This window comes from Myotis yumanensis, unplaced genomic scaffold (genome assembly GCF_028538775.1).
Source record: "Myotis yumanensis isolate MYYU_CA2020_CCGP unplaced genomic scaffold, mMyoYum1.0.hap1 SCAF_1, whole genome shotgun sequence".
Taxonomy (NCBI): domain Eukaryota; kingdom Metazoa; phylum Chordata; class Mammalia; order Chiroptera; family Vespertilionidae; genus Myotis; species Myotis yumanensis.
The window spans coordinates 90,605,769-90,628,685 of NW_027223752.1; the positions used below are offsets into that span (position 1 = coordinate 90,605,769).

The 22,917-nt window shown below is 37.5% G+C and overlaps 1 protein-coding gene across 5 annotated transcripts in view; it reads right to left on the reverse strand.

Annotated features, from left to right (window-relative positions):
* The window catches only part of HECTD1 (HECT domain E3 ubiquitin protein ligase 1), a 97,819-nt gene that overhangs the window by 35,999 nt on the left and 38,903 nt on the right, over positions 1–22,917 (reverse strand). For all 5 annotated transcript variants that reach the window (XM_070427473.1, XM_070427456.1, XM_070427447.1 and 2 more), the window contains exons 9-18: positions 20,666–20,780; positions 19,921–20,095; positions 13,437–13,575; positions 13,077–13,247; positions 6,210–6,432; positions 4,983–5,246; positions 4,809–4,885; positions 2,856–2,990; positions 2,011–2,157; positions 629–723 (exon numbers count right to left, since the gene is read on the reverse strand). In XM_070427473.1, the coding sequence (XP_070283574.1) occupies positions 629–723; positions 2,011–2,157; positions 2,856–2,990; positions 4,809–4,885; positions 4,983–5,246; positions 6,210–6,432; positions 13,077–13,247; positions 13,437–13,575; positions 19,921–20,095; positions 20,666–20,780 (1,541 nt within the window). The remainder of the gene's footprint in view (positions 1–628; positions 724–2,010; positions 2,158–2,855; positions 2,991–4,808; positions 4,886–4,982; positions 5,247–6,209; positions 6,433–13,076; positions 13,248–13,436; positions 13,576–19,920; positions 20,096–20,665; positions 20,781–22,917) is intronic.

The window sequence follows — 22,917 nt, forward strand, 5'->3', positions numbered from 1 at the left end:
AAGTATTTACTAATATTAAAATAAATTGCAAAGAGCTAAAATTTTTAATATAGTAATGTTAAATTATTATACATCCATAAAATGTAATATGCACTCATTCAAAGTGGTATTTCAAATTATTAAAATTAAATTTTAATTGTTTTAAAAAGTCACTCACATTCAGAAATAAGATAATAAAAGGAACCTTCATCAACCCTTGATCCAGCTTCAACTATTAACTACTAATAACCAATTGATTTCTACCTACATCCCCATCCATTTCTCTCATCCCCATATGTTTTGAAGAAAAGTGCCAAAGAACATATCATTTTGTCTATAAACATTTGAGTATGTATTTCTACCAAGGAAGAATTCTGAAAAAACAAAAATCATTACCACACCTAAAAAAAATATGAACAATACTTAATCCCATCAAATATTTAACCAGTGTTCAAATTTCCAGTTGTAACTTAGAAGAGAATTTAAACTAAGTGATCATCTACATTCAGAGCACATATGTAATTTTCCTTTTATTCTATTAAATTAAAACATGTTTAAAAATCTTGCAACTTATTACGCATTTACAATATAAGCTACTTCATATTGTAAACACAGCGAATATCAAAATCTTTAAAATGTGGACATTTACCTTTCATCATCTTCATTTTCACTAAAGGCTGTTTTGAAAACATTTATTCTTTCTACCAGTTGACTACAATCTTGTTTCACATCTAAATCCATGCTCTAAAGAAAACAAAAATAAGAAAGTGAAAAAAAAACTTTTAAGGCTGTTACTAAAATTATCAAAAACACATGCTACAAAGATGAATATTAACATTTTCAAAAAAAGCAATATAATCTAATGAAAATCATTTTCTTTCCATCAAAACTCATTTTATTATATGACATAGATTATTTTTCCTCCTTTTTCAATGTTATAATGGAATAGCAATTATAATGTGAAATCAATTTGTCTCAAAGTGTAGTATACAAGATGATTTCAGATTATTTATGATATTTTGTATTTTAATAGTACTATTTTAATTATTAGAAAAAATAACTGCTTTAATAAAACAATAACTTAATAGACATTACTAAGAGACATCAATATAATTTTAATAAATGGAAATTAATGCAAATGATAAAATTAATAAAGAAAATATGAGACTGAAGTTAAAGTGAATCTTTTGAGTGTATCACCACTACAATAATTAAGATCAAGTAATTTGCCCAAGCTGGTTTGGCTTAGTGGATAGAACCTCGGCCTGCAGAACTGAAGGGTCCCAGGTTCGATTTTGGTCAAGGGCACATGCCCAGGTTGTGGGCTCAATCCCCAGTAGGAGACATGCAGGAGACAATCAATGATTCTCTCTCATCATTGATGTTTGTATCTCTCTCTCCCTCTCCCTTACTTTCTGAAATCAATAAAAATATGTTAAAAAAAAAAAAAAAGATCAAGTAATTTAAGTGGCCAACAGAACTAAAATAGAAATTTTCACTTTTCATAGTTCTGTTAGAATTTGTTACAATAAGTATATATGATGTTTCATCAAAATAAAGGAAAATTTATTACAATAAAGAAATTAAAGGTAGAAAAAAACTGAAGAAAAATATAAGGTTATTAAGCAAATACTTGTCGAATATTCACATAAACATCCTAAACTACCATTTCTCACAAAATTAATTTTGTGCAAATAATTTAGGTATTTAACAAGGTCTACAGATTATTTTTTATAAGAAAATCAGAGCATGATGTTAAATCTCAGGCTAAAGTATTTTATTCAATAAAATCTTGAACAAATTATAATCAGGTAACGCAAAAACCAAAATAAATAATTACTTATTATTTAATTCAACTGGCCCAAATTAAGAATACAAATTAAGGGAAAGACTGCAGAAATTACAAATATTAACATTTATTATTCAGCTTTTATTATTTGTTGGCAAAGCAAAATAAATATCACTCTGCCAAAAAGGTAGTTACAAATGATTTTTAAAGCTATATATTTTGTTCTGTACATAACAACTTACGTTGTTTAAAACAGTAAGAAGTGCTTGCACCAAGCCACTACTGCACATTTCATATGGTGAAATGGTGTTTTCATCCTTCAAAAGTACTATTAGATTTTCTAAAGCTGTCTTCATTAAATCTCTCCATGTGTTCTCACTCTCAATACACTAAAATAAAAAAAATACATTAAACTCGTAAGTCAAGGCCCCACTGTATTTTAATAAAGACAATCAAAAAGTAAATGTCTTAAATATATCAGAATGTTAATTACCATGAAAATAAATTAGATAGTAAACAAGATTAAGAAGTTCAAATTATTAATGCAAATTCACTCTTCCAGTCAGCAAGCTTTTCTATAAAGGGCTGATAGTAAATACTTTAGCCTTTACAAGCTATGTGGTCTCTATCACACCTATTCAACTCTACTGTTCTAGCCACCAAAGCAGTCACAGACAATACAGGGGTAGAAAAAAGTAGATTTACAGTTGTGAGTATGCAAAACACAATTTATTCTTGATTATTCATTATTGTATTACTTCTGTGTATTATAACTATACCAGTAAACCTTTTTTTGCCCATCCTGTATGTCAATAAGGACGGTGTGAGTAATAAACTACTTTGGACACTGACATTATATTCTCATATAATTTTTATGTATCATGAAATGTTATTCTTACTTTTGTTTTCAACTAAAAATGTAAAAACCATTCTTACCTCACAAAGCCAAACAAAAATAGGTGGTAGAACAAATTTATCTCATGGGTGATAATTTGCTGATCCCTAATCAATACCTATAACATAAAGGATAAAAGGGAAAAGCTAAATCAAGATAACTATATGTCATAAAATCTTGAGGCTAACATACTTGTCTATTTGTATGAAGTTCCCAAGATGACTCTAACTGAGTTGCTATGTTTCTGAGTGTTACCACTACTCCACGAGGCATGCTTTCAACAGCTTTAAAGTGGTCATCATATAAATCTCGAGCCATAGTTCGTACCTATCAAAATTAAATAGCAAATGTGAATTTTCACAACTAATAATTTTACCAAACCTTCCCATATATATATGCAACTTTTATAATTAAGATGTTTATGTCATTATCAACTTCCAAAAAATGGTATGACTTCTATTCATATATGTCAAAAGGTTCTAAAGGTTGAAAAGTACTCCAGTAGATTTTAGTCATGTCAAATAAAAGAACTCATAATTTTAATTTGGGGTTATTTAAACTTTCTATTCATGTATCAGAAAAGAGCTTATTTCATTTAAATCCAAAACCTGTAAAAAAATTGACTTTGCTTTTAAGAAAAATAAATGATTACACTTCTAGAAATTTATCTGAAGAAACCCACAACACTAACTTGAAAAAAGTATATACACTCCCATGTTCACTGTAGCCTTATTTACAATAGACAAGATTTGGAAGCAGTCCAAGTGTCCATTAATAGATGAGTGGATAAAAAAAGCAGTGGTACATTCATACAATGGAATACTACTCAGCAGTAAAAAACAAAACAAAAAAAGCCTTACCCTGAAGAACATTATGCTAAGTGAAATAAGCCAGTCAGAGAAAGACAAGTACCATATGATTTCACTCATGTGAAATCTAATGAATAAAATGAAGTACAATACAGACTCATAGATAGAGAGCAGGCCATCAGCTTTGGGGGGAGGAGGGGCAGGAGGGGCAGGAGGTTGAAGGGATTGAGCAAACAAAGAAAAAGATGGGAAAAAAACTCAACACTGTGGTGATTGCTGGCAGGAGAGGGGATGGGGAGAGGTGGGAGAGGGTGTAGGACAGTGATTCCCAAAGTGGGCGCTACCGCCCCCTGGTGGGCACTGCAGCGATCCAGGGGGCCTTGATGGCCACAGGTGCATTTGAGGGCATATATCTTTCTGTTTCATTGCTATTAAAATTTTAAAAAAATTAATTTCCAGGGGGCGCTGAGTAATATTTTTTCTGGAAAGGGGATGGTAGGCCAATAAGTTTGGGAACCACTGGTGTAGGGGGATAATTGGTGATAGAAGGCAAGACTTGACTTGGGGTGGTAAACACACAATACAATATGCAGATGATGTGTTGTGGAACTGTGTACCTGAAACCTGTATAATTTTGCTAACCAGTGTCACCCCAATAAATTCAATAAAAGGGAAAAAAAAGTAAATGCTTATAATCAACCATTTAGAAAATACAGTAAGCAAAAAATAAAAATTAAGTCACCTTCAACCAAAATTGAACCTTTTAACATTCTGGAGTATACTTTAGGTTACATGGTATGTGTATTTTCTATGTATATTATTAACACAAAGTACTATCTATATCATGCTCATATATTTACACATTTCATCATAAGAAGGAATGACTATATTATTGGCTCTGGTACTAATTAGCTTTCATTTAAATGAAATTAATTTTATTTGAGAAAAACCCATACATGTCCAAGGCCTGGGTCTGTTGAAATTCATTACATAACACTCTTTAAAAATATATGCAACAAGTAATGACAAGGATATGCAGAAAAGGGAACACTATGCACTGTTGGTGGGAATGAAGACTGGTGCAGCCACTGTGGAAAACAAGCCCGTCCAAGGTGTTTGCAGTGGCTTTACCATAGGAATGGTCTGTCCTGGCTCAGGCTTTAGACTTTCCTAAAATCTCTCAAACAGCAGCTGGGCTCAGCATGCCCCATACCTCTTGAGATTACAGTAGCATAGTTATATGGCTCAATTTTTTAAATGCTTAAAATCTACCATTGAAACCTTACCATGTCAGTATAAAAGAATTTTTTTAAAGCAGCAAATCCCACAAATATACCTTTTGTTTTGTTTTTTCTAATTTAGATTTCAGTTTTCTGCCTCTTTTGCCAGTCCAGCCAGTCACAAATTCTGAACCTTAAAAAAAAAAGGACATTTCACACGACATTTTTTATTGCCATTTAACATACTCATTTATTCTTAATCTGCTAAACTTACATACCTACATACTTACCCAGAGAAGTTTCTGCAGTAAATGAATGTTTGGTTCCTCTATTAGATTCAAATACAAAACCAGGTAAGTCTTCTTTCAATATTGTTGCTTGCTGACCATCTGAGTTATGAATAGCAATTTCTCCTTCCTTCAAACATGTTAGTGACCAATTCCCTACAGCGAGTTTAGTGGGTCCTGGTGTTGAGAGTATAGGTTGACTTGCAGTAGATGGCTTTACTTGGCCTCGAGCTCTTTGTAACTTCTCTAAGAATTCACTTCTGCTTTCTATAAAGACAAAATGAATGTTTTATAACCTTACTTCTTTCAAATATTCCTTTTTTTAATAAAAACTATTCATTGGGCCCTAACCGGTTTGGCTCAGTAGATAGGGCGTCGGCCTGTGGACTGAAGGGTCCCAGGTTCGATTCCGGTCAAGGGCATGTACCTTGGTTGTCGGCACATCCCCAGTAGGGGGTGTGCAGGAGGCAGCTGATCAATGTTTCTCTCTCATCGATGTTTCTAACTCTCTATTGCTCTCCCTTCCTCTCCGTAAAAAATCAATAAAATATATTTTTTTAAAAACAAACAAAATAAACTATTCATTGGAATAACAATCTTATTTTTAAAAACTTAATTAGCAGAGTTTAGTTCTTTAGTAAATAGAGGCTCAGGCATAAAAGCAATCCTACAGCCACAATTTTTTAAAGTTTAAGGCTTTTGGGAAAAGTTATAGCTTGAGACAGCATCATACAAGTGCAATTCATCATTACGAGACAAAAGGCAGCTTTACCTAAAAGACCAGAGAGATTAAAAGTAGATATAATACTATTCTTTCTTGTACAATAAAAAGGTATTTATGAAATGCTTTCATGATACAATTTTTCTGTTGATATTAAAGAAATTGACTATACTGGCATTAAGGATGTGTTATTTTTTTATGACAATGGCAGCAAAAATATAAGCAGAAAAACAAATGATCAAAATTACAGAAACTAGCCTGGTTAGTGTGGCTCAGTGGTTGAGTGTCAACCCATGAACCAGGAGGTTGCAGTTCAATTCTGGTCAGGGCACATGCCCCAGTTGTGGGCAGTGTGGGGTGTGGAGGAGGCAGCCGATCAATGATTCTCTCACCATTGATGTTTCTATCCCTCTATCCCTCTCCCTTCCACTCTGAAATCAATAAAAACATGTATTTTTTTTTTTAATTGCAGAAACTAGTAAAACACTTTAATAGAAACAAAATATTACCTGAACTATCCGATCCACCTTCAGGACTACCACTTGAATACATAGTAGCAAGTTTTCCATCCAAGATAAATCTGAACCATCCATTACTGCCATTAGATAATTCCAAGGCTGCTGCATCACTCCATATATACAAGCAGTCTCTTCCCCTAATGATTGACCAGTCTCTCCAATGATACGGTTTACCTTGCTGTAATTCTTTAGCATCTTCCTGTGGTTCATCTTCCTAAATGTGTAAAATTTTCAAAGAACCGTGAAAAATAATTTCTATTCCAAATATTCATTAAGTATAATTAAAACACAAACATGAGTCAAATTTAAAATAAAGACATCCTGAAGAGCCCTGGCTGGTGTGGCTCAGTTGGTTGGAGCAGTATCCCATGCACTGAAAGGTTGTAGGTTTTATTCCGAGTCACGGTACATACCCAGGTTGCAGATTCCATCCCGGTTTGGGGAGTATACGGGAAGGCAGTCAATCAATGTTTCTCTCCCCGCCCCCACCCCCCCCACCCCCCGCCCCACTCTAAAATCAGTAAAACATATCCTCAGGTGAGGATTAAAAAAAAATAAAAGAATAACAACAACAAAAAAATCAGCCTGGCTGGTATGGCTCTGTGGTGCACCAAGAGGTCATCAGTTCAACTGCCTGTCAGGGCACATGCCTGGGTTGTAGGCTCCAGCCCAGAAGGGGGCACACAAGAGGCAGCCAATCGATGTTTCTCTCATTAATGATTCTATCTTTCCCTTCCTCTTCTAAAAACCAATAAAACATTTTTTTAAATCCTGAAAATATTCAGTTGCCTGTATTCTGATTCAACTAATTACCTATAATCATACAAGTAAGTCCTAAAAATGTTAAGTAATTTATATTAATAATGACCTATGTTACAACATTTCCAGGTGTACTAGTAAAGAAGACCAATGGATTAGGTCTAGCCCAGCAGTTGCCAACCTTTTGGACCTCATGGACCACCAGTTGGCGACCACTGGTCTATTCGATATCTCTGGGCCTAACAGATTATTTGTAAAAAAAATAAAAATAAAAAATATAGATGTTTAAACTAGGTGAATGGTATCCAAACCTAGCAAAATCACCAGAGAAGCTCCTAAGAATAAATTGTAGGGTCACTTTTAGCCAAGTGAATCAAATATACTGAATTTTTCCTGTGATCATAAAAATTCTTTTAATTAGAGCATGTTAAAAAAACAAACACACACACACACACCTTATAAATACTGTTTGCCTTCCCTGGTATCCTAAAAAAACTCTTATTTTATTGATACTTAAAGATTGAGACTATTCATCATAACCATATATGAATTTGACGTGTGTGTATCCATGTGTATACGGGAAAAAACACTTTTAAATTTTATACAGACTTACCTTTTAAAAAATATTTTGTTTTCCCCCCTAAAGTAGCTTATAACACTAAAATAAGATTGTAAAATATAGGTAATTCCTCTACACATAAGTAGTTATACCCCAGTCCATCATAGATTAAGAAGGAACATGATTTGTCAATACACTGCAAACAAAAAATAAACAAAATATATGAAAATGTTTTCAAACATGGAATAACACAGGACTGTGATTCCCCAGAAAATGGAAAAAAAGTCAATTCCTTACGTCCAGACACAATTTTCTGGCTAAGGTATTAAGAAGAGGGAACACACGATTCAGAAGTTGAGGAAATGGAGACCTGTGTTTGAAAAGGTTAAGGCAAATAGAATATGTGAAGGCTAAGTTTCGGATGAGAGAGTCAAACAAAACAGACTACTAGAAATCTGCAAAGTAGTCACCATAAGTATCTACTGAGTAACAGACCACTCACATATAGGGTTGAGCAAAGTAGGATTAAAAAGTGTAAGCTGAACAGTTCCCAGAGATCACAGAAAGTAGTCAGATACTGGCATTCCAAACAGCCAAAGTCGAAAATCCTTGAACTAAATAGCTGAAAAGTTTCTAAATGTGACAAAACCTTAACCCCACAGATTAAAGAAAACCTAACGATCCTGAACAGAAATGGACAACCACATCCACATGCATATATATTCACACCAAACACAACAAAGGTATATAAAACTCAAACTGCTAAAATAACAATGATAAAATCTTTTTTTTTTTAATATATTTTATCGATTTTTTACAGAGAGGAAGGAAGAGGGACAGAGAGTTGAGAGAAACATGGATCAGCTGCCTCCTGCACACCCCCAACGGGGGTCGTGCCCACAACCAAGGTACATGCCCCTGACCGGAATCGAACCTGGGACCCTGGAGTCCACAGGCCGATGCTCTATCCACTGAGCCAAACCAGTTACGGCGATAAAATCTTTTTTAAAGCCACAGTATAAAAAGATAAGTTATATATACACAAAGGAACTAAAATGAGAATTAAAGCAAACTTTTCAGTAGGAACTATGCACATCAGGTGACAATGGAAAATCTCTTAATGTTCTGGAAAATGATAACCCAAGAGTCCTTCTGACACTGAAAACACTCATCAAAATGAATGCCAAATTAAAATATTTTCAGACAAAAAAAAATCAGAGAGAATTTTCTGATATGCTTTTTCTTTTTTAAACAATGTATTTTGAAGAGCAAAAGTTTAATTCTAGTAAAATACAATTTATTGACTTTTTGTTCTTTATAGTTTAACCTTTTTTTAAAAAAAAATTTTTTTTATTGATTTTTAGAGAGAAACATCGATGTGAGAGTAAACCATTGATCAACTGCTTCTTGCATTCCCCTTACTCGGGGCCGAGCCCGCAACCCGTGCATGTGCCAACCAGGAATTGAACTGGCAACCTTTTGGTGCAGAGGACGATACCCAACCTACTGAGCCACACTGGCTAGGGCTATAGTCTAACCTTTTAAAATGTCCTGTTTAAGAAATCTTTGTCAAGCTCAAGGTTACTAAGATTTTCTTCTTTTTCCTCTAGAGGTTTTATGATTTTACTAGTGACCTGTTGCATGAAATTACACCGAGACTCAGAACCCCCCGGCCCCCATGACCGCCCCGAGTCCCAGAGTCCCGCCCCGCGTGGCCGGCGCGCCACGGGACCGCCCGGAGTCCTGGAGTGCCGCCCCAATACCCCACCTCAGGGCCGCGCGCAGTGGCCGCTGGGCCCCACCCCCACAGCACGCAAGTGGGCCCGCGGAAACCCTGGCAGAAGTCACGTGAAGCGGCCACTGGGACCCTCGCAATGCGCACACATGGGGCACACACCGGGACCCCCACGCCTCCACAGGGCTGCAGGAACCCCAGCAGAAGCCGCGCAGAGCAGCCGCTGGTCCCGCCCCCACTGAGCGCACCACCATCTTGTGACAGCATTATGGTGTGCGGGTCAATTTGCATATTACCTATTTATTATATAGGACTCCATACATTTTAGTCTATGATTTATTTTCTTTTATTTTTTGTATGTGGTATATATGACAAGGATCAAGATTTCATTTTTTGTATATATTATACACTTGTAAATCTTTTAAAATTTTTACTGAATGGATTAAAGTGACATTGGTTAATAAAATTATACAGGTTTGACAGAACCTGGCTGGAGATCCTGGCTAGGCTGCTGATCAACTGAACACTGTCTCCCTGTCATTCCTTCTTCACCAACTCCGTCCACACCTTTGGGAACCCCTGGACCTGCTGGGGCAGGACCCCAACATCGTTGGTTCACTCCTATATCCTCAGTGTTTAGCACATTGTAGGGACTCAATAAATGTTTGTTGAGTGGATAAATAAATGCTCAGACAATGAGATGTGTAAACAAGAGTCCTGATATGTGCCTCAGAGGGGCTAAAATAAAATTACAGGTAGGAAGTAAATGGATCCAGAGCTAATGATGACAGGACAATAAAGACAGGAAAACAGAATGGTCATTCTAGGAAAAATATTTAAGTCAACCTGTATCCCTTAGACTTGATTAAGAATAAGTAATCAAATTTCTAAATATAATGTTCTATTGAAGACATTAGCCAATATTGTTTCTTTATCATGTCAATTCAATTATTTATTATCAATCAACTCAGTTATGTGGACTCTGCTTGCATGTTGAGTATAGGAGATTAAAAAAGAAAGACTCCATCTGAAATTTACACTTCAGTGACCGAACTGACCAATCTAGATAGACAATTTGATATTATTTATGGATTACTGGTTTTGACACAAATATATGTTCACACATTTTAAGAATAAAGTATAATTTTTGTACCTTGTACTTAAGGTATACTGCCTGATTAAAGTTGAAAGTTAAAATACAGATAAGAAAACGTTGTTAAATATGATTTGGGCATGAAATCATTGATATGCTTTCTGTGGTATTACCTCTAGAATTTCCCTATCAGGGTTTGAGATTTCATAGGAATATAAAAGTTAATATTCTCTTAAGAAACAGAACACTAGGTAAAAGAAATGATAGTATAATGATGTTTGTCATTAATTATGTATCTAAGAAAAGGTCATGTATCTTTAAATATTTTAAATATCAAAAATAAAAAGTATTACGAGAAAAAAAATAAAATAAAATTATACAGGTTTCAAGTGTATAATTCTATATCATCTGTATACTATATTGTGTGTTCACCACCCAAAGTCAAGTCTCCTTCCATCACCATTTATCCCACCCCGACTCTTACCCTTTACCCTCTTCTACCTACCCCCACCCCACTTTCCCTTTTTTGTTTGGGGATATTTGACGTTTTTTTTTTTTCTTAATCTATTCACCTATTTCACCCAACCCCCATTTAAGCATTATTTTTTTAAAAGACCATCCTTTCCTGATTGAATTGCCTTAGCACTTTGGCTGAAAATCAATTGACCATATAGAGCAGCGGTTCTCAACCTGTGGGTCGCGACCCCTTTGGGGGTCAAACGACCCTTTCACAGGGGTCGCCTAAGACCATCAGAAAACACATATATAATTACATATTGTTTTGTGATTAATCACTATGCTTTAATTATGTTCAATTTGTAACAATGACAATACAACCTGCGTATCAGATATTTACATTACAATTCATAATAGTAGCAAAGTTACAGTTACGAAGTAGCAATGAAAATAATTTTATGGTTGGGGGTCACCACAACATGAGGAACTGTATTAAAGGGTTGCAGCATTAGGAAGGTTGAGAACCACTGATAGAGAGTATGTGGATCATTAAATCTATCTTATACCACTACCACACTTTCTTGACTACAATGGCTTTATAATAAGACCTGAAATCTGATGTATGTCCTTCAACTTTGTTACTTTTCAAGGTCACTTTGGCTATACTAAGAACCTTGCATCTCCATGTTAGAATCTGCTTGTTAATTTCTACAAAAAGACTACTAATATGTGTAACCTGTATCTTGAATGCAAGAATTTCAGGGGTGATGAAGGCAGACATCATCTTATTTGCTTAGTGTTTGTTTTTTTTTAAATTTAGTAAACACACAAAATCAATCTCTTCCTCTCTTTCTCTCTCCCTCTCTCCTCCTCCTCCTCCCTCATTCTCTTTCTCTCCTCAGGATTCTATAATTACAACTATAACTCAACATCCTCTCAAAAATATCACTACTCTGTCAGTAATATAGAGTAAGCATTCACTACTAAATGTTAGTACTAAATCACTGTTGGTAATCAGTAAAGATAGATAAGGTAAATTTTAAATTTGTAATCTAAGGTAAGAATTATCAATGAATACTGAAACTAGTAATTAAAGGATAGCATAGTTACATAGTTTCAAATTACCTCCCCACAAATTATTTATTAATTACAAAAGAAAGAAAAATGACTATAACAGAGAAACCTAGCAGAGGCCAACATAAACCAAGTGACCCAAGTTAACATCATCAGCAAGAGAGCAACAGGACATCATGGGCTTCTGTGAAAGCACACTACGCACTGAGAAGAAGCAACATCTCTTATAGTCTGCCTGCTAAAAGCACATAACCTGAATCTAATCATGAAGACACATGGCACATATGCAAAATGATGGCCACTGTCCAAACTAGTGATCTGTCCTCTTCAAAAATGCCAAGGCTCTGAAAGAAAAAGCAAAGCTGAGAAACTGTTGCAGGTTCTCAGAAAAATGGTAACTAAATGTGATTACGTTTTCCTAGATTGGATTCTAGACCAGAAAGGAAAAAAAAATGCTATTAAGGACAATAGCAAATTTGAATATTATCTCTGGATTAGATAGGTATATATAAATTTTAGTTTTTGATAACTATACTAGCAATGTATAAGAAAATGTTCTGGTTTTGTACGTGAAATTTCTACGTGTAAAAAGCTTCTAGGTGGACCTAACTGGTTTGGTTTGGTGGATAGAGTGTTGGCCTGCGGACTGAAGGGTCCCAGGTTTGATTCCGGTCAAGGGCATGTACCTTGGTTGCGGGCACATCCCCAGTAGGAGATGTGCAGGAGGCAGCTGATCAATGTTTCTCTCTCATTGATGTTTCTAACTCTCTATCCCACTCCCTTCCTCTCTGTAAAAAATCAATAAAATATATTTTTAAAAATATATTTTTTTAAAAAAAGCTTCTAGGTGTAAAAAGAGCCTCTGTCAAATAAATGTCTGTGTAAATGAAAAAGCAAATGGAAAAAATGTCAAAAATCAGTGAATTTGGATAGAGGATATTCTGATATTCTTTATTTGCAACTTTTTTCTAAGTTTTAAATACTATCAATATATTTTAATTGAGCAAATTTTTAAATATATAATACTACTTCGTATTACCATTATTTTGTCAAAACTCACTGTAAAAAAACATATTTTTAAATTGAGCAAGTTTTTAAAAATATAGTACTAATACATATTGTCATTATTTTGTCAAAACCCACTAAACTATTCCTGATATCACTGCAATTAAGACCACTCACTTTTTCTGGTTTTGATTCCTCTTCATTCTCATCATCTGAGGAAGGACCTGCCAAAGTTGACACTTTGCTAATTACACCAAGTCTGGCTAGCTGATCCAAAAAAATATCACCACCTTTATCTACTAAATCCCTTATGATCTGCAAAGCCAACAAGTGGCCATCATCATCATCCTGGGGGGAGAGAAGAAAATTAAGAAAAAATTATAAAAACAAGTTCAGTTTTTTTTGTAGTAAACAAAGGCAATAATTTGCACAGACAAAATGATTTATTGAATTAGGACAAAAGTTAAATTATTTTATTGACCATTACCTCAAGGGATTTTACAGGAGTTTCAATAAAGATTAAAAAAAAAAACTGACCTCTTGATCAAGGACAGTTGCAGTGATTTCCACGAGTATTGTAGGCAAATTGTGACCAACATCAGAATCACAAACTTCTTTTAACAATGCTTCAGAGCAAAAGTGAATCATTTTTCGAATCAGAGCAAGACTTGCTTTCCTTGAAAAGTAAAAGAATTTTAGGAAGTCATAAAAAGCTGAAATAAAACAAAATGTAACTATACATTAATGAAAACTAAAATATCTAACGTTAGGTGTTATAAGCTCTGCGAAAAAGTATTTTTTTTTAAAAAAAAACCTCACTCGAGGATATTTTTCCCATTTATTTAGAGAGAGTGGAAGGGAAGGGGAGAGACAGAGAGAAGATAAACACTTACGTGAGAGAGACACATAAAAAAACTGGTCGACTCATAAAGGCGCCCCGACTAGGGCCAGGGATCAAGCCTACAACCAAAGTAAGTGCCCATGACGGGAACTGAACCCATGATGACCCTTCAGTCTGCTGGCTGAGCTCTAACTAGCTAGGGCTGATTTTTTAAAATATTGAACCACAAAGCAGATATTCTAGTACCATTTACTAAATAATCCTCCCTCTCTCAAGTGGTCTATGAAACTTCCATTATAATACATTTATTTCCTAACTATAATTGGCTCTACATAATGAGACAGTTTTTCCACTGATTTTGATGAACTCTTGTGCCAGTTATCATAAAGATTTAATTACTGAAAGTTTATACTTGCTTTTCAGATTTGTCTTCAATAATCTCACCTGTTGCCTGACCAGCGTGGCTCAATGGTTGAGCATTGAGCTATGAACCAGGAGGTCAAGGTTCTATTCCCAGTCAGGGCACATGCCCGGGTTGCAGGCTCGCTTCCCAGTATGGGGCGTGCAGGAGGCAGCCAATCAATAATTCTCTCTCATCATTGATGCTTCTTTCTCCTTCTCTCTCTCTCTCTCTCTCTCTCTCTCTCTCTCTCTCCCCCTTCCTCTCTGAAATCAATAAAAATATTTTAAAATAATAATAATCTCACCTGTCTATTCCTCCCAATGAATTTTAAGACCTATCAAGTTCTAAACCAAATTCTGTATTTTCTTTAGAACTGCATAATTTATCAATTTTTGAAAGAATTTATACTTAGATTATTTAAATATTCTCCTCCAAAAACAATTTCCCCTTTTATCCAAAAGTCTAATTTCTCTCAAATTGTAATTTTTAAAAAAATTAAATGAATCCTCAGATTTCCTATGCTAAACAGTGAACTCAATCTTTGTCTTATTGACACTAACTCCAAAGATGTTTATTTATACCAGACCTCTTCAAAATTCAATGTAGCTGTTCTTCAAAAACAAAGTGGGAAGTCCTCAGTCTATCTTACAAGAGACACATATATATCAAATCATTATATGGTACACTTTAACACGAAGTTATATGTCAATTATCCTATACTAGTGGCCCAGTGCACAGATTCGTGCACATTAAAAGGAAATGAATTAGAAGGTGGCCAGCAGGGCAGGACTGGGCGAGATGGGCCGGACATGCCCTGGAGCCAACCTCCCTGGCCAGCAGCACCTGGGGTGGCACTGGGGCTCAGTGGGTATCTGCAGTCACTGCAGCTCATCAGTAAACCAGATTCGGGGTGACAGTACCCCAGCAACAACATAATCCACGGCCGAAGGTAAAATTGCATGGCCCCGCAAGGAATCGGGCTCCCTCCTCTCTGGTTCCAGGGTGCGTCACCAGAGAACCACTGCTGCCAAGTCACCCCTGCTTGGGAGCTCTTGCATTGAGCATCTGCCCCCTGGTGGTCAGTGTGCAGCATACCTACCAGCCAGTCGGACTGTCGCTTAGCCTTTATATATATAGACTAGAGGCCTGGTGCACAAAAATTTGTGCACTCGGGGAGGGGGGGTCCCCCAGCCCGGCCTGTGCCCTCACAGTCTGGGACCCCTCGGGAGATAACAACCTGCTGGCTTAGGCCTGCTCCCGGGTGGCAGAGGGCAGGCCCAATCCCTAAGTGCAGCCCCTGGTCAGGCTCAGAGCAGGGCCGATTGGGGAGTTGGGGCGCCGCCCCGTCATGCACAGAGCAGGGCGGATCGGGAGGTTGCAATGCCACCCTCAGTCATGCTCAGGGTAGACTGATTGGGGGGTTGGGGCACCGCCCCCTGTTACACTCAAGGCAGGGTCGATGGGGAGGTTGCGGTGCCACCCCCGTCATGCACAGAGCAGGGCCGATCAGGGGGTTGGGGCGCTGCCCCCTGTCACTCACAGAGCAGGGCGGATCAGGGGGTTGGGGCGCTGCACCCTGTCACACTCAGGGCAGGGCCAATGGGGAGGTTATGGCTCTACCCTGTCACACACAGAGCAAGGCCCGTGGAGGGGGGAGTTGGGGCGCCGCACCCTGTCACACACAGAGCAGGGCCGATCAGGGGTTTGGGGCACCGCCACTGTCACACTCAGGGCAGGGCCGATGGAGAGGTTATGGTTCTACCCTGTCACACACAGAGCAGGGCCGATCAGGGGGTTGGTGTGCTGCACCCTGTCACACATAGAGCCGCAGGGCAATCGGGGGATTGGGGAGCTCCCTCCCTATCAGGCACAGAGCAGGGCTGATCAGGGGGTTTGGGCGCTGCCCCCTGTCACGCTGATCCCGGTGCTGGGAGCCTCGCTGCTCCACTGATCCCGGTGCCGAGAGGCATATTACCCTTTTACTATAAAGGATAGAGGCCTGGTGCACGGGTGGGGGCCAGCTGGTTTGCCCTGAAGGGTGTCCTGGATCAGGGTGGGGGTCCCCACTGGGGTGCCTGGCCAGGCTGGCTGAGGGGCTGAGGGCTGTTTTCCCGCTGGCAGTTGACTAAAAGCTTCCAACAGCTCCTTGTTTTCTTCTTTTTTTTTTTTTTTTATTCTGGGCCAGCTTTAGCTCTGAGGCCTCGCTGCTGAAAACATGGATACAATGTTGCGGTCCGGGGCTGACTGAAAGCCGGTTTTGTTTAGCTTCTTATTTGCAACATAGTAATAGTTGCTTAGAGTTGCAGTTGAGAGGCCGGCAAGTGAGGCGGGGAACGTTGGAGTCTGCAGTTCCTGGAGGAAGCAAGCCTCCCTGTTCGCTTCAGTGCATGGCTGCCGGCCGCCATCTTGGCTGACAGTTAATTTGCATAAGGATATGCTGATTAGCCAATGGGAAGGGTAGCGGTCATATGCCAATTACCATGTTTCTCTTTTATTAGTGTAGATAATAAAAGTCTAATATGCTAAGTGTCCGGTCGTCCGTTCAACCAATCAAAGCGTAATATGCTAATGAAGGCTAAGGCAGCTGAACCGCTCACTATAATGTGCACTGACCACCAGAGGGCAGACACTCCGACCAGAAGGTTAGCTTGCTGCTGGGGTCCAGCTGATTGGGACTGAGCTAGACAGGCCGGACACACCCTGGAGCCCTCCTGCGGTGGCCAACCTCCCGTGTCCCTCCCCTGCCCTGATCGTGCATCAGCGGGGTCCCTCGGCCTGGCCTGTGCCCTCCTGCAATCCAGGACCCCTTGGGGGATGTTGGAGAGCCGGTTTCGGCCTGATCTCACAGGCCAGGCCGAGGGACCCCACTGGTACATGAATTCGTGCACCGGGCCTTTAGTATCTCAATAAAACTTGGGGGGGGGGGGGGGGGTGTTAAAGAGAATAACCCACCATTAAAACTGCTATCCTCTGTTTAGAAACCTTCACTGATCTGTTTTCTGCCTTTTGTTTCCTGAACATACACTGAATATAAGCCAGTACTGATATCTAAAAGGCTAATATGCAAAGTGTCCCCTCAGGAGTTCAACCAGGAGACTGGGACTTCGATCACTCGCTATGACGTAGGGGGTGGCATAGAATGAAGGAAGGCCCCGGCTGGCAGCTGGAAGGCCCCAACGGCCCTGATCGCTGGCCAGGCCTAGAGACCCTACTCTTTCTAGTATATAAAATATATATACACACATATACACATTCCTTTAACTGTCTGATCAAAGTACATGTTACTCTTCTGATCAAATTTCAAACTGAAAAGGTAAAAAATTAGGTTGTAACCTATTTAGTTTTTAATATTGCTAAAAGACTGCTTGCACTTTAATGTAACTCATAATACTAGTATTAAGGCACTTGAATCATACTAAACTACATGTTCTAATAATCTCCTAAACTTAAAATGACCAAAAACAAATTCTCAATTACTTAGTCAAAAATGTGGCAGACATTCTTCACCCCTTTCTTTCCTTCATCCTTCACATCCTTCATGTCATCTATCTCTATACAACCCATCTATCTCCCAACACCTTAAATCTGTTTCTACAAAACTAGTGCCCTGACAACTGTCTGAAGTTCATATTACAATGGATGCTTAAATAATCTGTTTTCATATTTCCCTCCTCTAGTCCTTTTCTCCACCAAGCTGCCAAAGTGTTCTTTATAAACCACAAACCTGACTTTAACAGATTTCCTCATAAGTCTTTACTGATCCCTTTAACTGTGATGTAAAGTCCACACTCATTATAATGGACCAAAAGGCCTTCATAGGTCACAAAATCTCCTGTCTACCTTTTTAATACTACTCATTGAGCTACCTAAACATATCCCATACTCCATTAATATCAAACTATTTACAATTGCTAACAAAACACACTCATTCAATCATTCAGTAACTATCTATTGAGGACCTTCTAAATATCAACCCTATTCTAAACCTGCTGTATTCCTCTTTGTAGGAATACAGCAATACATAAGGCCAGCATTCATGGAGCTTACTTTAGAGGAGAGACAGACAATAAGACAAACAGAAACACTAAAAGAACAAGATTTTTGACAGTGTAATAAAACAGACAGTAAAACATTTACTGTCTCTTTTACAGAGACAGTAAAACATTATGATTGATGTCAAAGGTGTCCTAGGGGTAAATTTAAATTAGTTGGACACATATCAATGGATGTAACATTTGAACTGAGAACTGAATGATATAAAACAACCAACTATTCAAAAGACTTTGAAACAGAAGTTTTCCAGAAAGGGAAATAAGTAAAAAAGCCCTAAGGTAAAAATATACTTGGAGTGTTCCAGAAATACAAAGGTAGAATTGTGAAGTGTAATGGTCTAGAGCAGCAGTTCTCAACCTGTGGGTCGCGACCCCTTTGGGGGTCGAGCAACCCTTTCACAGGGGTCGCCCAAGACCATTGGAAAACACATATATAATTACATATTGTTTTTGTGATTAATCACTATGCTTTAATTATGTTCAATTTGTAACAATGAAATTGGGGGTCACCACAATATGAGGAACTGTATTAAAGGGTCACAGGATTAGGAAGGTTGAGAACCACTGGTCTAGAGGTTAGATAGTACTAAGGTCAGAGAGCTAGGTGGGACTTATGTAAGTAAGACCTTGCAAGCCTGAGAGTGAAGGTGTTAGGTTTTAGTTAAAGCCATTAAAAGCTACTAACACAATTTTAAAAAGTGATATGACATAATTGTGATTTTAAAAATAATCCAGCCTTATATGTAGGAACATACTATAAAGGGGCAAGAGAGAAAAAAAGACTACAGTAGTAAAACTACAAACTATGACTCTGAACCAAAGGATTAGCAAGAGATGGATAGAAATGGCAGACTATAAACAGACACACTGTAGCCCTGGCTCGTGTGGCTCAGCTGGTTGAGCTTTATCTGGTGCCCCATAAGGTAAGGTTGCCAGTTCAATTCTCAGTCAGGGCACATGCCCAGACTGTGGACTCGATCCCTGGTCAGGGTGCATGCAGATGGTAGCCAATCAATGTTTCTCTCTCTCCCTTCCTCTCTCTCTAAAAATAAATAAAAAATAAAAATAAAACATATTTAAACATACACACTGTAGAGGGAGAGCCACCAAGAATTGCACCAGGATGGACTAATTCATACCTCCCAACTTTGCATATACCAGTGCCCAATGATGCTTCTAAATCTGTCTAGAAAACACCCAAGTATCCTTTAAGACCCAATTTAAATCTCACTTCTGCATAACATTTCCAATTTGCCCAGCCCAATTAGTTGTTAAATAACTTATATTTCCAGAGGACTCATTATATGTCTAATCTGTCAATTATCACTCTGTATTATTACTGGTCTTTCTCATTAGCCTGCAAAGGTACAGTACGCAAGACCCAAGTCTCATTTCTTTGGGCAACTTCTCCAAAGACCATATCACACTGACTCTACCAAAAATGCCTCCATAAAGCTCAATAAATGTTTGCTTACTTATCAAAATTTCCCCAGAGTTGACATTCACAAAGCTATAAAAACTGTTAGAAACCTTGTCTTTTTTATTTTCAAAACGACTTCTCCTAAGTCAGATCAGAAGAAAAGATTTAACTCTCCAATCTAATTTTTATTCTTATCATATCTTTGCAATATTAAAATACACCCCAAATCCTGTGGAAAGGGGAGATAAATAAAATATATAATTGGCATAATTTAATTAGTAAGTACAAAGAGTATGAATAACTACCTTATTGAAGGTAACATAGTTTGCTGAAATGTTTGTGCAAACACTGGCAATAACCTTTTCAGGTATATGGGTGCCATTTCTGGATCTCCTTTTGGCTCATTACATTCTTCTTCATCTTTGTTTGTATCTTTCTTTTTCTTATCATCTCCTTTATTAACTGGACACATCCAATCACCTGCAGACAAATACTATTCAGTAAAATAATTTTTGGAAAAATTTTCCTTTCAATGAAAAAATATTAAAATGTACCCAACTCCAAACTATAATTATCCATAATTAACAATTAAATTGAAATTAAGATGATGTATCTACCAAAGGTGCTTGTAAGAATACTAAAGAACATTAGCACCTCCAATGAGCTAAATCACAACTTAAGGAGATAATTTTGAATATTCCACCTGAATTCTATAAACTATATCACAGAGGCTATGTATTCATATATTCTGTGAAAACGTAAAAATTTAGTCAATGTACTTCATCTACACAATACCCAACAACTCTTTATGACACCTCCAGACTCCTTAAACTTTTGATTTGGGCTCTCTGAAATCATACAGCCATAGTCTCTAAGAACACAAAACAGAACCATGTTAAAGGGTTATCAAATGTGTGTATGTATATAATTATTTGACTTCATAGAAATAATGCACCTACATAATGTTAATGTCTACAGAAAGCTACTCCTATGGAAGTAAAGCTGAAAAGTAATAGCAAATGGCTTACCAGGCAAGATTTTACCACTCACCTGGAGACTGAAGAATAACCACTACTTCACTATGGCCCCTTTCCCGAGCTTTATCTAATGGAGTTTTCCCATCTTCATCTCTCAGATCTGGGTTTGCACCATGTCGTAATAGAGTCTAAAAAAGAAAGGCATTTAATTTGAAGATAACAATACTTTATTGCTTTACTATCCAACTCTGCAATCATTAGATTGTACCCATATACTTTAGATTACAGATTTACAGAATTACTTAATTAAGCAGATACCAATTCAAATCTGTCTTTGCATATATCACCATAAAAGTTGTCTATTTATAACTTGAAAAAAAAGTATAGATTAATTTCACTTGGTTAACAACTCAAATTAAGTATGTTCACATATGAATCTGTCATCCTCTCTATCAAACTACTCCCAATTTCTGAGCTACTAGGGTTCAGTTTGTGACATGGAAATCATCTTCATCATTTCCTACATACTGTCAATTAAATCAGTTAAAAAAAAAACAAGTTAAATCAATTCTTCTGGCATGCACTACAAAATTTAGGTCTTAAGTACTAATCACACTGTTCACCAATATTTTTTTAAATATATTTTTATTGCTTTCAGAGAGGAAAGGAGGGGGGGAGAGAGAGAGATAGAAACATCAATGATGAGAGTCATTGATCGGCTGCTGCCTGCACGCTCCCTACCAGGGACCTAGCCTCAACCCAGGTATGTGCCCTTGACCAGAATCGAACCTGAAACCGTCAATCCTTAGGTCAGACACTCTAGCCACTGAGCCAAACCGGCTAGGGCCTGTTCACCAATTTTTAATGGACACTGGACTCTCCCTAGCAGACTGAGAACAAAACCCACATTTTTCCTATCAGCCTCAGAGGTAGTTTTTTGAACTTCATTATGATGTAATGAACAGATAAATCTGACAAATAAGTGCATACATAGTACACACATCAGGAAAGTATGCAACACTGGCTAAAAATTCCAAAGGGCTGGGGTTAGAATCATAATATACTCAGTATTTCATTAAATCTGAAGTTGCCATAGATCATTCAAAATATCATTAAGTGCTACTAAGAAAGAAAAAACAATGTCAATTAAACTTTGCAACAATACTATTTTTGCTTGGAACTTTTTTTTTTTAACTTACTGAAAGAACTTTCTAAAACTTAGATTTTTTTCACATTTTTTTTCATATAAATTTAGAAAATTTCTGTAACTTCACATTCTGAGCACAGTTCTTCATAATTACCCTTTGATTCAGAGTCTCCTATATTTGTGTTTCTACAGAAAATGCTGTCACTTGAGCCATAAAAGCAGTGATACAGCATTCTAAGAGTGCTCTTCTATCAGAACAGGTTTTTCATTCAAGTTACTAAAATCCATTTCACAATTTTTGTTACATGAACAGGTAATGATAACTATGCTGCAATTTCTATGTGTCGAACAATTACAAAACATTTTCTATTTGAGATGTGAAAATGCATGTGGGGGTAGGGGAAGAATGTGGAGGTGTATCTTATAATCAATTAAAAATAGAAGAACCTGTGAAGATTAAAAAAAGACAAGTTAAATGCTTAAGACACTGGCTGCCAAAGTTAAAGTGCCTAGTGTACTACCTATTATATCATTGTCAGTAATAGCAGCTATAGCTCACCAATATAGGTTAGATTAGATACAATTCACTTGGCTCCATCTCTCTCACTCAACCACTCATAACTTTAAAATAGTAAAGGGCAAAAGAAAATGGCTCATCAAAATTTTTAGCACCCTTAGAAGCCTCATTCTCTCTAAAAACTAATTCAAACTGACAGAATTCAAGCTTGAAGCGACCACTTTTCCCAGGTTAAAAAACTAAGGTATCATCAAAAATTTTCTAATAGTGTAAAAATGACAATAAAACCAGCTACAATTTGAGTGATCTATGATGGGCCAACTATTATACTAAGTGCTTTTCATGCATTTTTCTAATCTTATATAATAAAAGGGTAATAGGCAAATCGACCGAACGGAACGACCAGTTGCTATGATGTGCACTGACCACCAGGGGGCAGACGCTCAACACAGGAGCTGCCCTCTGGTGGTCATTGCACTCCCACAGTGGGAGCACCGCTCAGCTAGAAGCCGGGCTCACAGCTGTCGAGCGCAGCCTCTCCTGCCACCACTAAGGATGTTCGACTACTGACTTAGGCCCACTAAGCTGTCAGGTGGACATCCCCCGAGGGCTCCCAAACTGAGAGGACGCAGGCCAGGCTGAAGGACTCCCCCCCATCCCC